General features: G+C 43.5%; 1 protein-coding gene across 10 annotated transcripts in view; it reads right to left on the reverse strand.

The window, feature by feature from the left end:
- RCBTB2 (RCC1 and BTB domain containing protein 2) overlaps positions 1–16,348 on the reverse strand; it is a 44,940-nt gene that overhangs the window by 7,288 nt on the left and 21,304 nt on the right. For all 10 annotated transcript variants that reach the window (XM_070471247.1, XM_020876518.2, XM_020876516.2 and 7 more), the window contains 9 exons: positions 14,369–14,524; positions 14,000–14,150; positions 12,774–12,940; positions 12,091–12,249; positions 11,855–11,962; positions 10,722–10,864; positions 5,267–5,457; positions 4,633–4,759; positions 2,865–3,004 (listed from right to left, as the gene is read on the reverse strand). In XM_070471247.1, the coding sequence (XP_070327348.1) occupies positions 2,865–3,004; positions 4,633–4,759; positions 5,267–5,457; positions 10,722–10,864; positions 11,855–11,962; positions 12,091–12,249; positions 12,774–12,940; positions 14,000–14,150; positions 14,369–14,524 (1,342 nt within the window). The remainder of the gene's footprint in view (positions 1–2,864; positions 3,005–4,632; positions 4,760–5,266; positions 5,458–10,721; positions 10,865–11,854; positions 11,963–12,090; positions 12,250–12,773; positions 12,941–13,999; positions 14,151–14,368; positions 14,525–16,348) is intronic.

Consider the following 16,348-nt stretch of genomic DNA (forward strand, 5'->3'; position numbering starts at 1 on the left):
AAGGTACTGCATAGAGGGCCCAAAGGACGCAGAGCCAGGATTTCTTCAACCTTACAGTAAGTTTTACACAATGTGGTAGATTTTAGTTGGAAACTTGCTTTTGTTGTAACATATGACAAGTATTATCATAGAAGAAAGGAAGAAAGGCCTATGGCCCACTGGGGAAACAAACTGAAATCTTTTGAAATCTTGAGAGCTGTGAATGACCTAATTGTTTCTAGTCAGTTCTCAACAACTCTCAGATTCACACTGACAGTTCCCCACACCCCAGGCACCAGACTCACATATGCGTGTGCTCACAGGTAATGCCTGGATCCTCCACTCAGGAGGGCCCAGCTCTGCACCTGCTCCAGGCAACCCCTCTCCACAGTGGCCAGGGAGCCACGTGCCTGCTCCTAGACCAAACTTCGTGCACCCGGGACTCTGGGAAAGTGTGAAAGTGCTAGTCGCTCAGTCATGTCCAACTCCGCGCTCCTGTGGACTATAGCCCGCCAGGCTCCTCTGTCCATGGAATTCTCCAGGCAAGAATACTAGAGTGGGTGGCCATTTCCTTCTCTAGTGGATCTTCCTGGCCCAGGGATCCAACCGAGTCTCCTGCATTGCAAGTGGATTCTTTACCGTCTGAGCCCCCAGGGACCCTGGGACTCCCTGCCAAATCAGCCTGAGGCCACACACACAAGTGTTTCCTCCCCTCGACCCTGTCACCAAGATACAGACCCCCAGTCCCAAGGGGTGGCCAGGGCGGGATGGATGGAGCATGGAGAGTAGGCTGGGTGCCCGCGTGCCTCTTGTGGTGCAGGATGTAGCTGGTGGTGGGTAAACAAAGATGGCAGATACCAAGCTGGAGGCCAGGACCCTGACCTTCCTGCGCAATGGTGTCCTAGCACGCAACTCCAAGAGACCTACCCTCAATTCCAGATGAAATGCCAACCTGGCCTCTCAGTTCTTAATGAAGGTGTATTTTTCAAGGTATGAGGATTTAACACGTTTTATTTGAAGCTTTTAGCTTGACACATAACTTTAAATTTTTAGACATGTGGTATGTGGGCCTCCTTTAGACTCTTGCCCAGGGGCCTATAGAAAACCTGCCACACAGATGTCTAAAAGGCATCTCAGACTCCTTTGATTTTTCAAACTCCAGAGCAAAACCTGGTGCTCTCCATACTCAGGCCAAACCCCCCATCCTTCTCTTTCCCTCACACCCCACAACCAACCACCAACAAATTCCATCAGCTCGCTTTGTAAGATGTGTCCAGATTCTCATCTCTTTCAACACCTCCATGCTAGACCACCTTAACCCAGGGCACCACCACCTTACATCTCAACCATTACAGTTCCTGATCTTTTCACTCCTGGAGTCGAAGCTGCCGGTGCCTCCTCCCTCCATAAAATACACAAACCCATCCTCCTTTTATCCCCAAATCCTAGACTATGTGGCTGAGCATGGCCATCTAAAAATGACCACTCCCTGCTACTTCCTATGCAGCTAATTAAGGCCTTGGTCATCTCTGGTCCCTGGTTTAAAAGAAGTGGGACTTCCTTAGCAGACACCAGGGTTTGCCCTTGGCGCCTCGCCACTGTCCCTTCATCCGTCCTGCTGTCTGCAGTGCAGATATGGCCATGGACGTGAATCCAAGGGCCACATGTAAGGATGCCTTGCACTGTGTCCCTGGGTGACAGAGAAACCACCTTGTTTAAGCTACTTCCTTTTTCCATTTTATTATTAAAGCAAAAACTAAATACGCAACCCTTACTGTCAAAATCTTCCAAGGCTGTCTATCACATCAAGACTAAAACTCAAGCCCTTCACCGTGACCTCCAAGGCCGCATCTGGTCTTGGCCAGACCCAGCTGCCTGGCCTCAGTTACCTCCACTGCCCACCTCAGTCTCTCTCTCCCCATCCCCCTCTTCCACACGCTCCCCGTGCTCCTGTCTCAGACCCTCACGCTGTCTCGTTTAGCATGCTCTTCGCCTGGGTGTCTGCTTGCTTTCCCCCTGCTCTCTCCTCAGCACACTTCCTCACGGAGGTCTTCCCTGACCTCCTGACTGACCCCTTTGATTTCTCGTTAAGGGCTGGCCTCCCTCCCCTGAGCACCAGCTCCACGGGGCAGGGCTCGGTCTGTCTCCCTCACAGGTGCCGAGGGGAGTGTGGCACACCGTGGGCCCTAGCCCTCCAGCACTGTGGGAGAAAGGAAGGAAAACTGGAAAACTTCAGAAATCACACTTCTGTCCACCCGAGGAAAATTAAATGCTGAGCTGGTAAAAAGTGTTACCAGCTTTACACATGTGAAATGAATACCGAATTTTAAAATGTGAGGTTTAAACTCTTTCTTTGGTTCCTTACAGAAGCAATTCTTTAATTCTTCTGTCCCACTGGCCAATGACACTGACAGCTGTAAGCTGAAACTGAGTATGTTTTTCACCCTGTGCCCAACTGGACACCCTGTGTTGCTTTCTTACCGTCAGTAACCTTGAAGTGCCGTGAGGCACTGGACCACGGCAGTCTGTCCCAAAGAGACAGTCACAGTTATGGAGACCAGCAGGGCTTCTTATTACATGCATCTTACCATTTTTATAATGTAAATATCTTGAAGGCAGCAGGTTGTGGAAACTAAAAAGCTGTGTACGGTGTCTAGGAAATCAGGCTGAATGGCACCCACCCCACAGTGTTGATGGGTTGATAATTCACCCACCTCTCATTTTATCCATCAAGTCAACCTTTGCATGAGGCGGGAAGAAGGAGAGTTTGGGTTTAGCACACAAAAACAGAACTACTTTTATGACTACCCTTACAGAGACTTCCTTTGAGGCTCTACACAAACCACCTTTTTGCCAAACTCTTGGTCAAGTCTGGTGGGAATTACCTACTGCCTCCTCGGGGGACAGGCTGATGCTGTCTGTGTATAGGTACTCCAGGAAGGCTCGGTAAACAGGATACGAAAATTCACTCATTTCTACAATATCATCCTCGTTGTCTTCCAATGAAGAGCGAAAATGCTCACACCTGAAGGAAGAAAGATGTCAGGTCCTGGCTTCTGGGCAAGAGCCAATAACCTTCCCAAGGAGCACGTGCTCGTAGTGATTAAAGAGGAAGCAACTAACATGCAGAGAGGAAAAACACAGACCACACACCTTTATATCCTGGCCTGGGTCCCTTGCTTCCTCTGCTGGCCAAAAGTCTGCAAACAGTGGTTTACTGGAGGAGGCTGCAAAGGCTAGCCTGCTGTGGGGCGGCCGCCTCTCTGGCCACAGACTCCCACGGGTCCCTCCCACACCATGTCCAGGGAACAGCATTTATAGAAATCAGGTGGCTTTATTTTTTAAAATTCTGAGTAACTTTGTCCTTTCTCCTCCTGTTATAGGTTGAATTGAAACCCCAAATTCACAGACTGAAGTCCTAACCTCAGAACATAACCATATTTGGAGAAGGGATCAAATTAAAAGTAGGTCATTAGGGTGGGCCCTAAACTGATACGACTGGTGTCCTTAAAGAAAGGGGGTTTGAACACAGGGAGAGAGCCACGTGAAGACTGGAGTTATGCTGCCATAAGCCAAGGATGGCAAAAAACTGGCAGCAAACTACCAGAAGATGGGATGGAGGATGGAACAACCTACTTCATTCAACAAGATCTTGAATTTCTAGCCTCCAAAACCATAAGAGAATAAATTTCTGTTATTGAAACCAATCAGTCTACAGAACTTTGTTACAACAGCCCTAACAAACCACAACCTCCTCATTTTTATGAAGGTTTATGGGCAACAGTAGAAGTGAACAAATAGTGCATAGCCTGGCCTTACTAAGAAGTGAACTTGAGACTGAAACACTATACTGTGTTTGTGATTCACTGCAGGAGGATTTGGATGTCTGTTACACAACAAAATGAATTTCAAAATCATTAGGCTAGAAGCAAGAAGCCAGGCAGAGAAGAATACATACTGTTTCATTACATTTACATCAACTTCTAGAAAATGCTAACTAATCTATACTGACAGAAAGAAGATCAGGGCTTGCCCCAGGGCTAGGGCCTGAGGGGTCTTTGAGGGGGGTGATGCCAGTGTTCTGTGTCCTGGTGTGGAATGGTGGTTTCCAGAAAATATACACATGTCAAAACTCCTCAGGCTGCACATTTTAAATGGATGCTCAAAAATTACCCATTAATAAAAGTGAATTTTTAAAAGTCTATCTGTTAGTTTTACCCCAAACCTTGCTGCTCTTATCTTTTTTCAAGGTCTAAACCTACGGTATCCCACAGCTGATTAAGGAGAGTGACTCTCATGGGCTGCACTCAGGTCCTGGGCAGGGAGGTTCACTTAGGTCAAGCAGCCCCAACAGGGCTCAATAGATGCTCACCGCTGGCTGGATGGCTGCCCTCCAGTGCCAAGGTGGACAAGCTGTCTACAGAGTCTCTGAGGAAGCCAATTGTGTATGCCCTGCACCATGCCCCATCCATTGTATACGACGTCTTCTATGATTTCTTGTTTCACATATAACATATTTTCCCTGCTGTACTGTCTGCTCATAAGGGCGAAAAGATCCTTACAGTTTTTCAGAATCACTCTAGTGCCTGACATAGGTCTTTGCAACTAGAAAATAATAAACATATTTATTTCAATTCTCAAATGATGCCTTACCTGATTTTGAGAAGGACTTTATGCACATAAATGTACTTTCCATCCACCAGAAATTTCAGGTCTGCGGTGTTGGGGTTGTCAAATTCCCTCTTCAGGGACTCGGCCACTGTGAGGTGGTCGTCAGGTTCTAAGGGAATGACACCAGTGTTTTCCAATGAAAATGCAGGCCAAATATAGTATCACTTTGCTCACACTCATGAAAATACTGATTTCCCAAAATAAGTGACCAACTGAGCAGTGTGCTTTTTCCCCTAAACACAGATTTCCTGCTGCTGCAATCATTATAAGAACCTCAGACACATCTGCTTGTAAATCTGGCAAAACAACTAAAGCCCCAACCACCTCACTGAATAAACATGTTGAAAGCTTGAGTAAATACACCCGCTAAAAATAAAAGCATGGTTTCCCAGTCACATCAAAAAGCCATCCGAAGTTCTTTGAATTTTAGTATGAGGTTTCTAATACTTTTAAGGAAAATGAATCGGTCCAGTGAGTTCTCTTTCACAGGAGCCTGTGAGAGGGAAATGAATTACCTGATACTGCACTTAACAAAAGTCCTCACTATTGAAAAACAACAGCACCAGTTTTCTTCCTAGCTCTCAGGCCATCACCCAACAGACAGCAGTCAGCTCACCCACAGACAGCAGGCGCCACGTGACAGCGGGCGTGGCGAAGCAGGCGAACACGTCGTCGGTGGAGGAGAAGTGCGTGAGGTGCGGCAGGGTCACCGACTGGCCGCGGCACTGACCCCACATGTACACGTGGCCGCCCTGCGTCTTGGCGGCAGACGTGTGCGCCGAGTGGCAGGCTGCAATCTCTATAATTCTAGGTTCACAAACACACACCAAGTAAACAGTCAACAGGAGAAGAAACAAGTCGATTTTTCCTTCCCTTAGCATTAACTGATTTAAAAAAAAACACAAACTCTTCATTAAGCCTAAGTTTGTAAATATTCAGGCACCAAACCATTATTTACATTTAAGCAATGTCTCAATACCACTTATACATCATGAAGGTCTGCTTGTTACCACTTCTAGCCAGTAGGCCGATAAAAATATGTACCTATTTTGAAACTGAAGTACGAGCCATGAGAACAGAGACTAAAAGACCAAAAAAAAAAAGGTGGTTTAATTATTCTTAAAACACTGCTTACTTAAAGCAAATCAAAAAGATGTGGGGCATCTCCACCCAGGGTCAATAAATATTTTTATCAAAACGTCACCAATTTTAGGGTTCCATGGAGCATGCTATGGGGCACCCCAACTCACACTGCAAGCAGTAAGTGCAGTAGTTCTGACTCGCTGAACGGTATCATCTAGAACCCCAGAGAGCAGTTTTCTGGGACCAACCATTATATCAGACCCTACTTCCGTAAGTTCGTGGCTGACAGGCAGATAGTTCTCAGAACACTTCCAGATGGAAACCACTGTTTTGTTGACTTGAAACTTACTGTCTTCTCTAAGACCAAGCCACCACACAGACTTAAAATAATATTTTACCCCAAGTGAGGTGCCATCCTGATTCTGCCTTGGGCAATGGTACCAGCATTCCCAGAACTTTAGGAAATTTAGGGTCATCTCTGACTTCTCCTCCATCCTCACTTAGCACTTTCTTCAGAATATCCAATTGGCAAAATAACAACAAATTCTTTTTTGGTAATGTCTCCCACTTGCCAGAGCCTCATCAAGCACACCCCAAATCCAGACCGATGTTAACTCTTAGGTCTCCATGTCTTAGACTTTCTCTCTCTTCTGACCTAAATTGCACAGTGCTGTCAAGTTAGTGATTCTCTTGAAAAACCATTCTCATGACTCCTTTCAAACCTTTCACTGACTTCCCACAAGACAAAAATCCAGACACATGTCCTTAAGGCCTACTATAATTTGCCTACCGTTCATGGCCGGCTTTCTTTCATATCACCTGTGCCCACACACCCTCTGTTTGAACAAAAAGTACTCACTGCCTCTCAATGTCACTATGCACAAAGTCCTTGGTCAGGAATGTTCTTGTGCACTTTGGTGGACCTCTCTTTTCCCTGATAACAAATGTTCCATGAAAAATGTAACTGACTGGAACACAACCGTGAACTTCTGTGCTAAACTACCCAATACCAGAAAACCAAAGTAACTTTACCCCTACATTCACTTCAGAAATGTTTACCATGACCCTCCAAGAATGGGAAGCAGTCTCTGCCATTCATGCAAGGAGGCGGGATGCTGCTTCCACAGCCAGGGAGTTAAAGATCCAGAGAAGCTGCGAAGGCTGGCCGTCCCTGGGCATGGCTAGGGCATTTCCCTGGAACACCCAGTGCCACTAGGGAAGTCAGGGGTGGGGCTTGGGCTTGGCTGACCATAGCAGCTGCTACAGCAACGAGAAGGGAGAAAGTTTAGAGGAACCTTCAGCTCTGGGCTTGGGACACCAGCATCTGCCAAAGCGCCCTGCCTTTGTCTGAGGTCATCTGTCCTTTGTCTGATTCATACGAAAAAGCAAATATGGAAGTTCAAATTATCCAGTCATACATGCAGTAGACAATAAACTGAGCTAAGGTTTACTGCCAGGAGGTCTGGCATTGTTGTTGCTTAGTCGCTAAGTCATGTTGGACACTTTTGTGACCCCACAGACTAGCATGCCATGCTCCTCTGTCCATGAAATTTTCCAGGCAAGAATACTAGAGTAGGTTGCCATTTCCTTCTCCAGGGGAATCTTCCTGACCTAGGAATAAAACCCATGTCTCCTGCATTGGCAGGTGAATTCTTTACTGCTGAGCCACGAGGGAAGCCCAGGAGGTCTGGCGTACAGCATGCTTTATTTTGTAGCCAGCCATTCCTACTGGAAAAAAAGTTACAATACATTGACAATAAATGGATTTGGTGTCACCTAAATAAAACAATCCACCACAATGGCACGGCTTAATGGCTAAGAGGTATGAGAACTAAAATGGCAGAGAATGAGAAAGAATGCAAAACAGAAAACTGAAGAGCAAAAATAAGGTAATTTGTGAAGAGGAAAAACAACAGGAAAGAAATCATGACCATTACAAGATCCAGAGCAGTGTTTCTCAATTCTGCTTCTGTGAGGCCAACATAGTACTAATTATTAACACCTCAAGAAGCTACAAAATTCACAAAAATTCAAAGCAAAGTGAGTTTTGAAATCAATTTAACTCAAAATATGTTTTTTATGGAACTTTAAATGCTGGTAAATCAAAGTATTGAAAATTCAGAAAGACTGGGAATGACTGAGTTAAAGAGAATCATTTTAACTATGAAAATCACTTCTCCGTGAACATAAAATGTTAGCATTCTTCATCATAAATAGGTTTCTGTGAAAAAATATTTTAAAAATCAGGTTTTTCTTGGGTTGTTATTTGAGCAAATAAACCACGTAGCCAGATTTTCACTTTCCGCTTCTGGGAACACGCAACCAAGACCTGATGATCCACCCCACCCCGAGTTCAATCCTGTTCTTTCTAATTAGCCCAGCCTCCCCACAATGAGCCCCAAGAGTCACGAGTTCCTGAGAGGTAAGTCATAATGTTCCTGCAAAGCTTCAGTCACTGAAAAGGGCGGGGAGGTGCAGAACAAGCCCTTGCAAACCTAGAGGTTCCTCCCTTGCAATATTCGTGCGACAGAGAGCCCACAGGCTTAAAATCATCGCACGAAATTCAAGCACGAGAAACTGAGAAAAGCAGGAACATCTCATTCAAAACACTCATCCTTGATATTCTAGCCAAAATCATGTTTAGGTGGACAATATTAAGTATGCACATGTTTAGCAATTTCTACTTTTTTTTACCTATATAATTTTTTTTAAAAAAATGTTTTTAAGTTGTGAAGATTTTTTAAAAAGACAGAAAGGAACAGGTAACTCTCCAGTGCCAGGTATCTGGACACTCACATAACTCCCATGCCTGCGTCTCTCGCTCTCTGGCTTTCTCCCACCGAATCGCCCTATATTCTGTCCGTCCCAGCGTGACTACGGTGAGAAGACCCGACACTCGCTCTGAGCCCATCAGGACCAGCAGCATGAGGCAGGGCAAGCTGCTGGTGGGCACATGGCAGCCAATTCCATAAGCCCAAGGACAGAGGAGTTCGGGTTTATGTGAAGTGAGGCAACACCAGAAAAATGGTAAAGCGCCATGCAGATATAGCTTGTTTTTATACCCATGCTAACTCTGGTCCTTTCACACTTCTGTGCCGTGTTGTCTAAATACTAAATGTCCGGAGTGACTGGATTTGCAGGCCTGAGACACTTTTGTGATTATTCAAAGCCTCAAGACGGTCTCTTCTCTTTTTATTGAGTGGCTCTGAACTATCTTTAAGAGAAATAAAAATGACATGGCTGCTTGTATCTTCTGTGTGCCTGTCAGCACAGGACCTTCATTATCTTCCTTCCTCCCCAGTTCTTTGTGTTGTTTGATTTTTTTTTTCCTGCTTGAATGGTTCACTGCAGCATCTGGAAACCAGCATCTGGTCCTGGGCAGGCATGGGGCAGGGAGAGATCCAGGACCACCTCCTGTGGACCCCCTCACTGGTGTGATGCTAGGTATACTTCTGAGCTCAGCAGCAGAGCCCCGCCAGTGGCCCTCTGAGGCCCCGCAGCCATCAGGCTGCAGGAGGCCAAAGCAGACGTAGGACAGGGGTGCCTCCTATGATCCTGGGGTGCCGCATACATGGCCCTCGGCCCCCGTCTGCCGCCAGTCTGTCTGTCTGTGTTGTTTAGTCGCTGAGTCTAGTCTGACTCTTTTTGCAAGCCTCACCCACCAGGCTCCTCTGTCCAGGGGATTCTCCAGGCAAGAGTACTGGAGTGGCTTGCCGTTTCCTTCTCCATCATCCCCAGTTCTTACGGAGTCTAGGGTCTTACTATAAGATCAGTGGTGGGTGGGGAGGTCAATACTCGAATGAAAATCAAGGGACTGAAAATGACTGGTTCTTCATTTTCACTGTTAAATATTCCGACAGAAATACAGAAAAGAACTACATACAAATGCAAAATAACTTACCCATATATTTAAAAATCAGATATCATAGAAATTTATATGTACACTAAAAATGAAAATAGCAATACTGATTTCTATGACGTCAACCCTGGTTTAACAGAAAAGATAATGAAATGTTCGTGTTCCATGCTTCTGTGTCAAGAAATGAAGAGTGAAAAGGGAGTGATAAGGCCATGTTTGAGAAGTTCAAGAGACCTTCAAAAATAGTAGGATAATTTGGGGAAAAAAACTCTGGGGTTATGCTAATCACTTATCACAACCTTGCGGTTCAATTCCTGGGATGGGAGATCCTCTGTAAAAGGGATAGACCGCCCACTCCAGTATTCTTGGGCTTCCCGGGCGGCTCAGGTGGGAAAGAATCCACCTGCAATGCAGGAAACCTGGGTTTGATTCCTGGGCTGGGAAGATCCCCTGGAGCAGGGAACAGCTATCCACACTAGTATTCTGGCCTGGAGAATTCCACGGACAGAGAGGCCTGGCAGGCCACAGTCCCATGGGGCTGCAAAGAGTCAGACACGACTGAGCGACTTTCACTTCAGTACACAACCGTGCACGCAAGTGCACAAAACTACGTTTTAATTTTATAACCATTTGCTCTTCCTCATAGTGAGAGCCTAGGAGTTGAGGTCATGAAAAACAGCCCTACCCTTTTCAACTGGCAAATCTGATAAGTAGCTGGGTGAATGGCATTATACTCCCATCGGAGGTACTTTCATCTTCCTAAACCACAGAAGACAGACCTCAAATGTTATCAACTCCTTAAGAACATGAAATAGAGAACAATGGGAATGAGGGGAAAGGAAATTTCTGAGTGAAAAGAATAATGCTGAAGAGCTATTGGAGGTTTAGTCATTGTAGTTTGTATAGAGTAACTATTACAGGTATAGATGAAATATGGATGACTAAAATAGAATATTTAACATACACTCAACCTTCCCCCAAATTCTAAAGCTAGTTTTAAAAAGGAATGAATGGTCTTGTTCAGGAATATTCTAATACTAGCAATAAATTGCCCATAATTCTGTATCATGCCTCAGTTTTTTTTTATCACTGAAGAACACTGAATTCATTTTGAAAATACACATATTACCTGTCCTTTTCCAGAACGACAGGGGTAGGGTAGGACTGGTTACTTTTATTGCCAGTACCCAACTGGCCGTAAGAATTTGCGCCCCAAGCATACACTTGACCTTCATCTGTTAATACTAAAGTGTGTGCATAGCCACAGGCAACCTGAAAAGAGAAAAAACAAATCCATTCAGGCCTGCAAACAGAGCGAAACATGCTTTCCACAAGATAGGTTAAGAATCAAAAATGAAAAAGGGGCAACAGTAGCCAGAGAGGCAGGCATTAAAGTCAGCCAACACCCCTCCAGATGTAGCTTAGGCCCCATGTGTGGTGAAAACTGCATTGAGATCAACATGAGTCCTGCAGTGACAAGAGTCCTGTTTAGCCACCTTTACTGTGGCATTCATCATGCTCATAGAGATCAAAGTGTGTGAAAGGAATAAGAAATAGACTCTTCTCTTTTTCAAGAACTACTTTCACTTTTTATTACGAAAGTAAAACATAAATTCAATGTGAAAAAGATATAGAAAAATATAATTACGAAAGTCATCTTAAGGTCAGGATTGTTTATAAAAAAAATATAGAAATATACATTGAAAGCTTTTTTAAAAATGATCATACTGTATAAGTAGTCCTGTATCTTTTTACTTAACAGAGCATATAGCACTAGTAAAATCCTTTGTAAGCATCATTTCTGTTCATATAGATTTAGTATCACTTATTTAACCATTAACTTACTGTCTGATTGGATAAATTATGCTACATCTATTATTTACCATTGTTTTCTTTTTCTTTCATTCTTTTTCTGTTTTGTCTGCTCTAAGAACTATACCTTCTATAAGTCACTTTATCTTTGGTGCCTTAGTATATATGCCCTAAGAGTAGAATTACAGATCAAAGCAGGTGAATATTTTTAACGCTCTTGATACAAATTGCCAAAGTTTCCTTGGAAAAGACAATAAAAGTTTACATTCTAAGAGCTATGTGTGAGAGTGCATTGGAGATAAAAATTTTCTGAACTAAATTCAGGAAAATAACTTTAACCTCTACTTCAACTTTTTATCCTGCTAAGACGACTGACCTTTTTTTAGTACACTGGTATGTCTGCCACCATAGATTTAAAAACAGGCACACGTAAACCCACAGGGGACATACCCGCTGGACACGAATGCCTTGGAGAGCTGCCACCCTGCAGGGGGTTGGCTGGTTGCCGCTGCTGCCGAGTCCCAGCTGCCCATTTCCATTGTAGCCCCAGACAAAGACCTGAGAGAAAACAAGAGACTCGATGCCCACAAAAGCGGAAAAGCAATCGTGGTCTCTGTCGTGAGGCCAGCAGAACACTGAGAAGGTAGACGGGCTTTTTGCAGCGAGCCATGAAGTGCCGTTCTTACCTCCCCGGTGCTCACCACTGCCATCGAGCACATCTGCCCGCAGGCTATGTTCACAGCCACTTTGCTCTGTAAGCAGCCAGTGACGCGTCGAGGGATCGGCTGATTGGCTGTGGATCCAGACCCTACCTGCCCAGAGTTATTATAACCCCATGCAAATACCTATTTGAAAGAAGAAATCAGTAAATGAAACACGTTAATATACAGAGCGCCTCAAGTGGCACTTCTGGCCTCATTTTTGCCCTCCAAGTGCTTGATATTCATAAATTCTCACAACATAGGCAGGGAGGTTTTCACAGGATGCATTCTCATAAAATATATTACTTTATAAAATTAGGTTATTGGCATTATCTACCTAAACAGCAATAATTATAATTGAATGTCATATAATCTTTTTAAAATATCTACTTTGCCTCAGTCATATTTTCTAGCATTTGGGAATTTTTCTTTTTGTGAAGAGAAGTAACAATACATCCTTCTACATTTTGCAGTTATACAAATCCTTACCACATACAGGTACATGTCATAATATAAACACCATGACTATGAACTGCTAACAAGAGTAAGATGAATGTGAGGTTGGTGGTTATTTTAATTAAATGATCATATTTCCATGTCTGCTATAGGAATCTATATAATCTTATTGAAACCTTATTATCAGTGAGATTTAGGCTGATTATTCTCACCTCTCCATCAGATGTTAGCACCAAAGAATGGTAAGACCCACAGGCCACTTCAATGACTTGCTTGTTCGACAGATTAGTAGAGATATGATAGGGCACTAGACCAGCATTAGTTGTCCCATTGCCCAGCTGACTGTAAGCATTATGACCCCAGGTAAAGACTTCTCCTTCTGAAAATAAAAAGAAACATAACCGACTTTCAAAACAACTACTCATTATATGAAAGTATATATATTATACACTTCCACACATGGAAACTGAAAATTCACATGCGAAAGTTAATCAACTTCCCTATTCCACAAAACTCATTTTATAAAAGAAAACACTTGGAAAGTTAAACTACATTATGCCTCACAGCAACAAGATGAAATTTAAATGGATGCAATTAAAATAACTGGAAGATAGGTTTTTGATAAATAACAGAGAAAAGGCTATTAAGAGGTAAAAAAAAAAACCCAGATTGAAATTCAAAAGACTGTAAGGCTATTTAACTTCTCTGAATCTTAATTTCCTTATTTATAAATGGTTACCAAGTTAATTTTTTAAATCTTTATTATATTACTTATTGTGCAGTATAATACATGTTCAGGGCTTTGGGGGTAATCCTAAGATTGTATTTCTTGATCTGGGTGACAGAACATGGACACATACTTTGTAATTATTTATAAAACTGTGCATATATAGTTTATGAACTTTTTTGAATATGTATTAATACTACACAATAAGGTATGTTTTAATGATAAAGTCTTATCAGTCTGAATGCATGAAAAAGCCATGAGAATATTTAATTCCTTATACTACTGACACCAATTAGAGCCATCAGTCATTGTTTAATGTCAGAATCACAGAATGTTAAGAGCTAGAGGGGATCTTAGAATCTAGTTTTAATCTCTGTTTGTAGATCAAGAATCTCAAGTTCAAAATGTCCAGAGTGAGGTTCAGCATTTTAATGCACAATAATTATACTTCTAAAGTAGGCTTATAGCACTGTCATTCTGACAACCAAAGTGCCAATAACTGCTAGATTCCATCGGCTACCTTTTCTTACTTTGATATCCAGATATGTTCATATTTCATACAGTCCAAAGCATAGACCAGTTCACAGGGCAGAGCCAGAAAGCCTTGCCCAATCAAAGAGTATGTTCTCAGTGAAAGGGGTGGTCCCAGTCTTGCTCCTCAACAAATGAAGCAATGGCTAAAATTCCACCCACCCTGTGTTGCTAGGTTACCTGTTGTTGCAAGGACAATGTGTGGCCCACTCCCATAGCTGAGGCAGGCGATTTTTTTGCCACTTAAAGAATCCAGTCTCCGAGGTTCAATGGTGCTCTGGACATCACCTAATCCCAAACAACCACAGCAGTTTGTGCCAAGCACAAAGACCTGTGGGGAAAACCACTGTTAGCTCAAGCAAACAAACCTGTAATTACATTCAAAACAGGCATAGTCCCCTTACAGGAAAACTGCTTCATTATTTAAAAAATAAGGATTTACTCTGTGCATTTTTTTTTAATCTTAATTCCTTAGTTCCCCCAAGATCTTCAATTTAGCAAACGCATTACTAAAAATATAAGTGGCTGAAATTTTTTCTTCAACATTACCTCATCATTTACTGTAGTATACAGAAGTTCATTGCTGGCACTGCCAAAGACACAGGCCTGACGAACTAACTGCAGTTCTTCCTCAGAACAAAGGGAGAAAATTGGCCACTTTCCCACATCTAACATCTTCAAAGATGACAGAGTAGCCTGGACTGGCTGAAAAAGAATTTTGTAAAAATTATTTTAAAAATGATTCATAGAAAACACACTTTCTCTGCCCCCTTCTGTTTAAGAGTGTGCACTGGTGTGCACACTATCTATTTTGGGGAATTGCCTTTACAGGTTCAACCACTTCGGACCGTTCTCACCACAACCAAGAGCCAGAGGCCCAGGACAGAATCAGATATCACCTATTAATTTTCCTCAAAGACACTGGAACCATCCAAGGCTGAACTCGGGGGGAGGGCGGGGCTGAATGCCTGGCAAGCACTTTCGGTGACAGTTGTGTCTTAAATGTAGCTTTGGAAAATAGGCTGGGGGTAAAAGCAGGAAAAAAGAGGGAAGACTGCTGTTTCATCAGCTGCCTGAGTCTTAGCAAAAGAAGTCCTTGGGAAAGGACAGTGCCAAAGGTGACACCAAGGAATATGTCCAGAAGTTTCAGTTCATGGGTCAGTTCTAACCATTCAGTTGGAGCAGTTGGTGGGTTCCCTCAGGCACCCACTCAGATCTGGGGGCTGTAGGAAGAAACACCCAGAAAGTATGTGCATATGCTTGCTATGACTTCTGTAACAACGTACTATAAACTGAGGGGCTTACACAACAGGACTTTGTTGTCTCACAGTTCTGGAGGCTAAGTTCAAAGCCAAGGTATCAGCTGGCTTGGTTCCTTCTAAGGGTTGTGAGGGGGAAGATCTATCAGGCCTCTCCCTAAGGCTTGCAGAGGGCTGAATTCTCCAATGTCTTTCATATCATCTTCCCCATGTCTGTCTCTCTCCGTGTCTAAATTTTCCCCCTTTTATAAAGACACCAGTCATACTGGGTTAGGTCACCCTCATGACCTCATCTTAACTAAATGATTTACATCTGCAGTGACCCCATTTCCAAATAAGGTCACCTTCCAGAATAATGATGTGTCTTAGTTCCTTTGGGCTGCTAAACCAAAACATCATAGAATGAATGGCTTATAAACAACAAAAATTTATATTTTACTGTTCTGGAGACTGGGAAGTCTAGATCAAGGCACCGACATGATTGTGTTCTGATGAAAGTGCCCTTCCTAGTTCAGAGCCCATGTCTTCTCACTATGTCCTCATGTGGTGGAAGGGCTGGGGGTCTCTCTGGAGCCCCTTTTATAAAGCACTGATTCCGTTCATGAAGTTTCTCCCCTCATGACGTAAGCAACTTCTAAAGGCCCCGCCTTCTAATGTTAAAACCATTACCTTTGGGGGTTAGGATCTTAACGTATGAATTTGGAGGGGGATACAATCAAACCCAGCACAACATCCAATAAGGTTACAAGCAGCCACACCCTCTATTCAATGTGGACATGATAAAGCTTCTTTAAAGAGAGCTTTTCCTTATTTGCTGTGTGGAAAGTCACTTCAGTCGTGTCCGACGCTGTGTGACCCCATGGACCTTCAGGCTCCTCTGTCCGTGGGATTCTCCAGGCAAGACTACTGGAGTGGACTGCCATTCCCTTTTCCACTTATTTGTTATCCTGGAAATATATACACTTACATACTTTTCAACTTCCAAAAATGTTTAAGATTACAGTAAGATTACATAATGGCCAACATGCCTATCAAATGGCATTTCCCTCAATAATCACCATGTCTTGTGCTATGCTTAGTCGCTCAATCGTGTCTGACTCTTTGCGAGCCTATGGACTGTAGCCCACCAGGCTTCTCTGTCCATGGGGATTCTCCAGGCAAGAATACCGGAGTAGGTTGCCATGTCCTCCTCGAAGGGATTTTCCCAACCCAGGAATCAAACCCAATCTTCCGCAATGCAGGCGGATTCTTTACCATCTGAGTCACCAGG

This window comes from Odocoileus virginianus, chromosome 8, assembly GCF_023699985.2.
Source record: "Odocoileus virginianus isolate 20LAN1187 ecotype Illinois chromosome 8, Ovbor_1.2, whole genome shotgun sequence".
Classification (NCBI taxonomy): domain Eukaryota; kingdom Metazoa; phylum Chordata; class Mammalia; order Artiodactyla; family Cervidae; genus Odocoileus; species Odocoileus virginianus.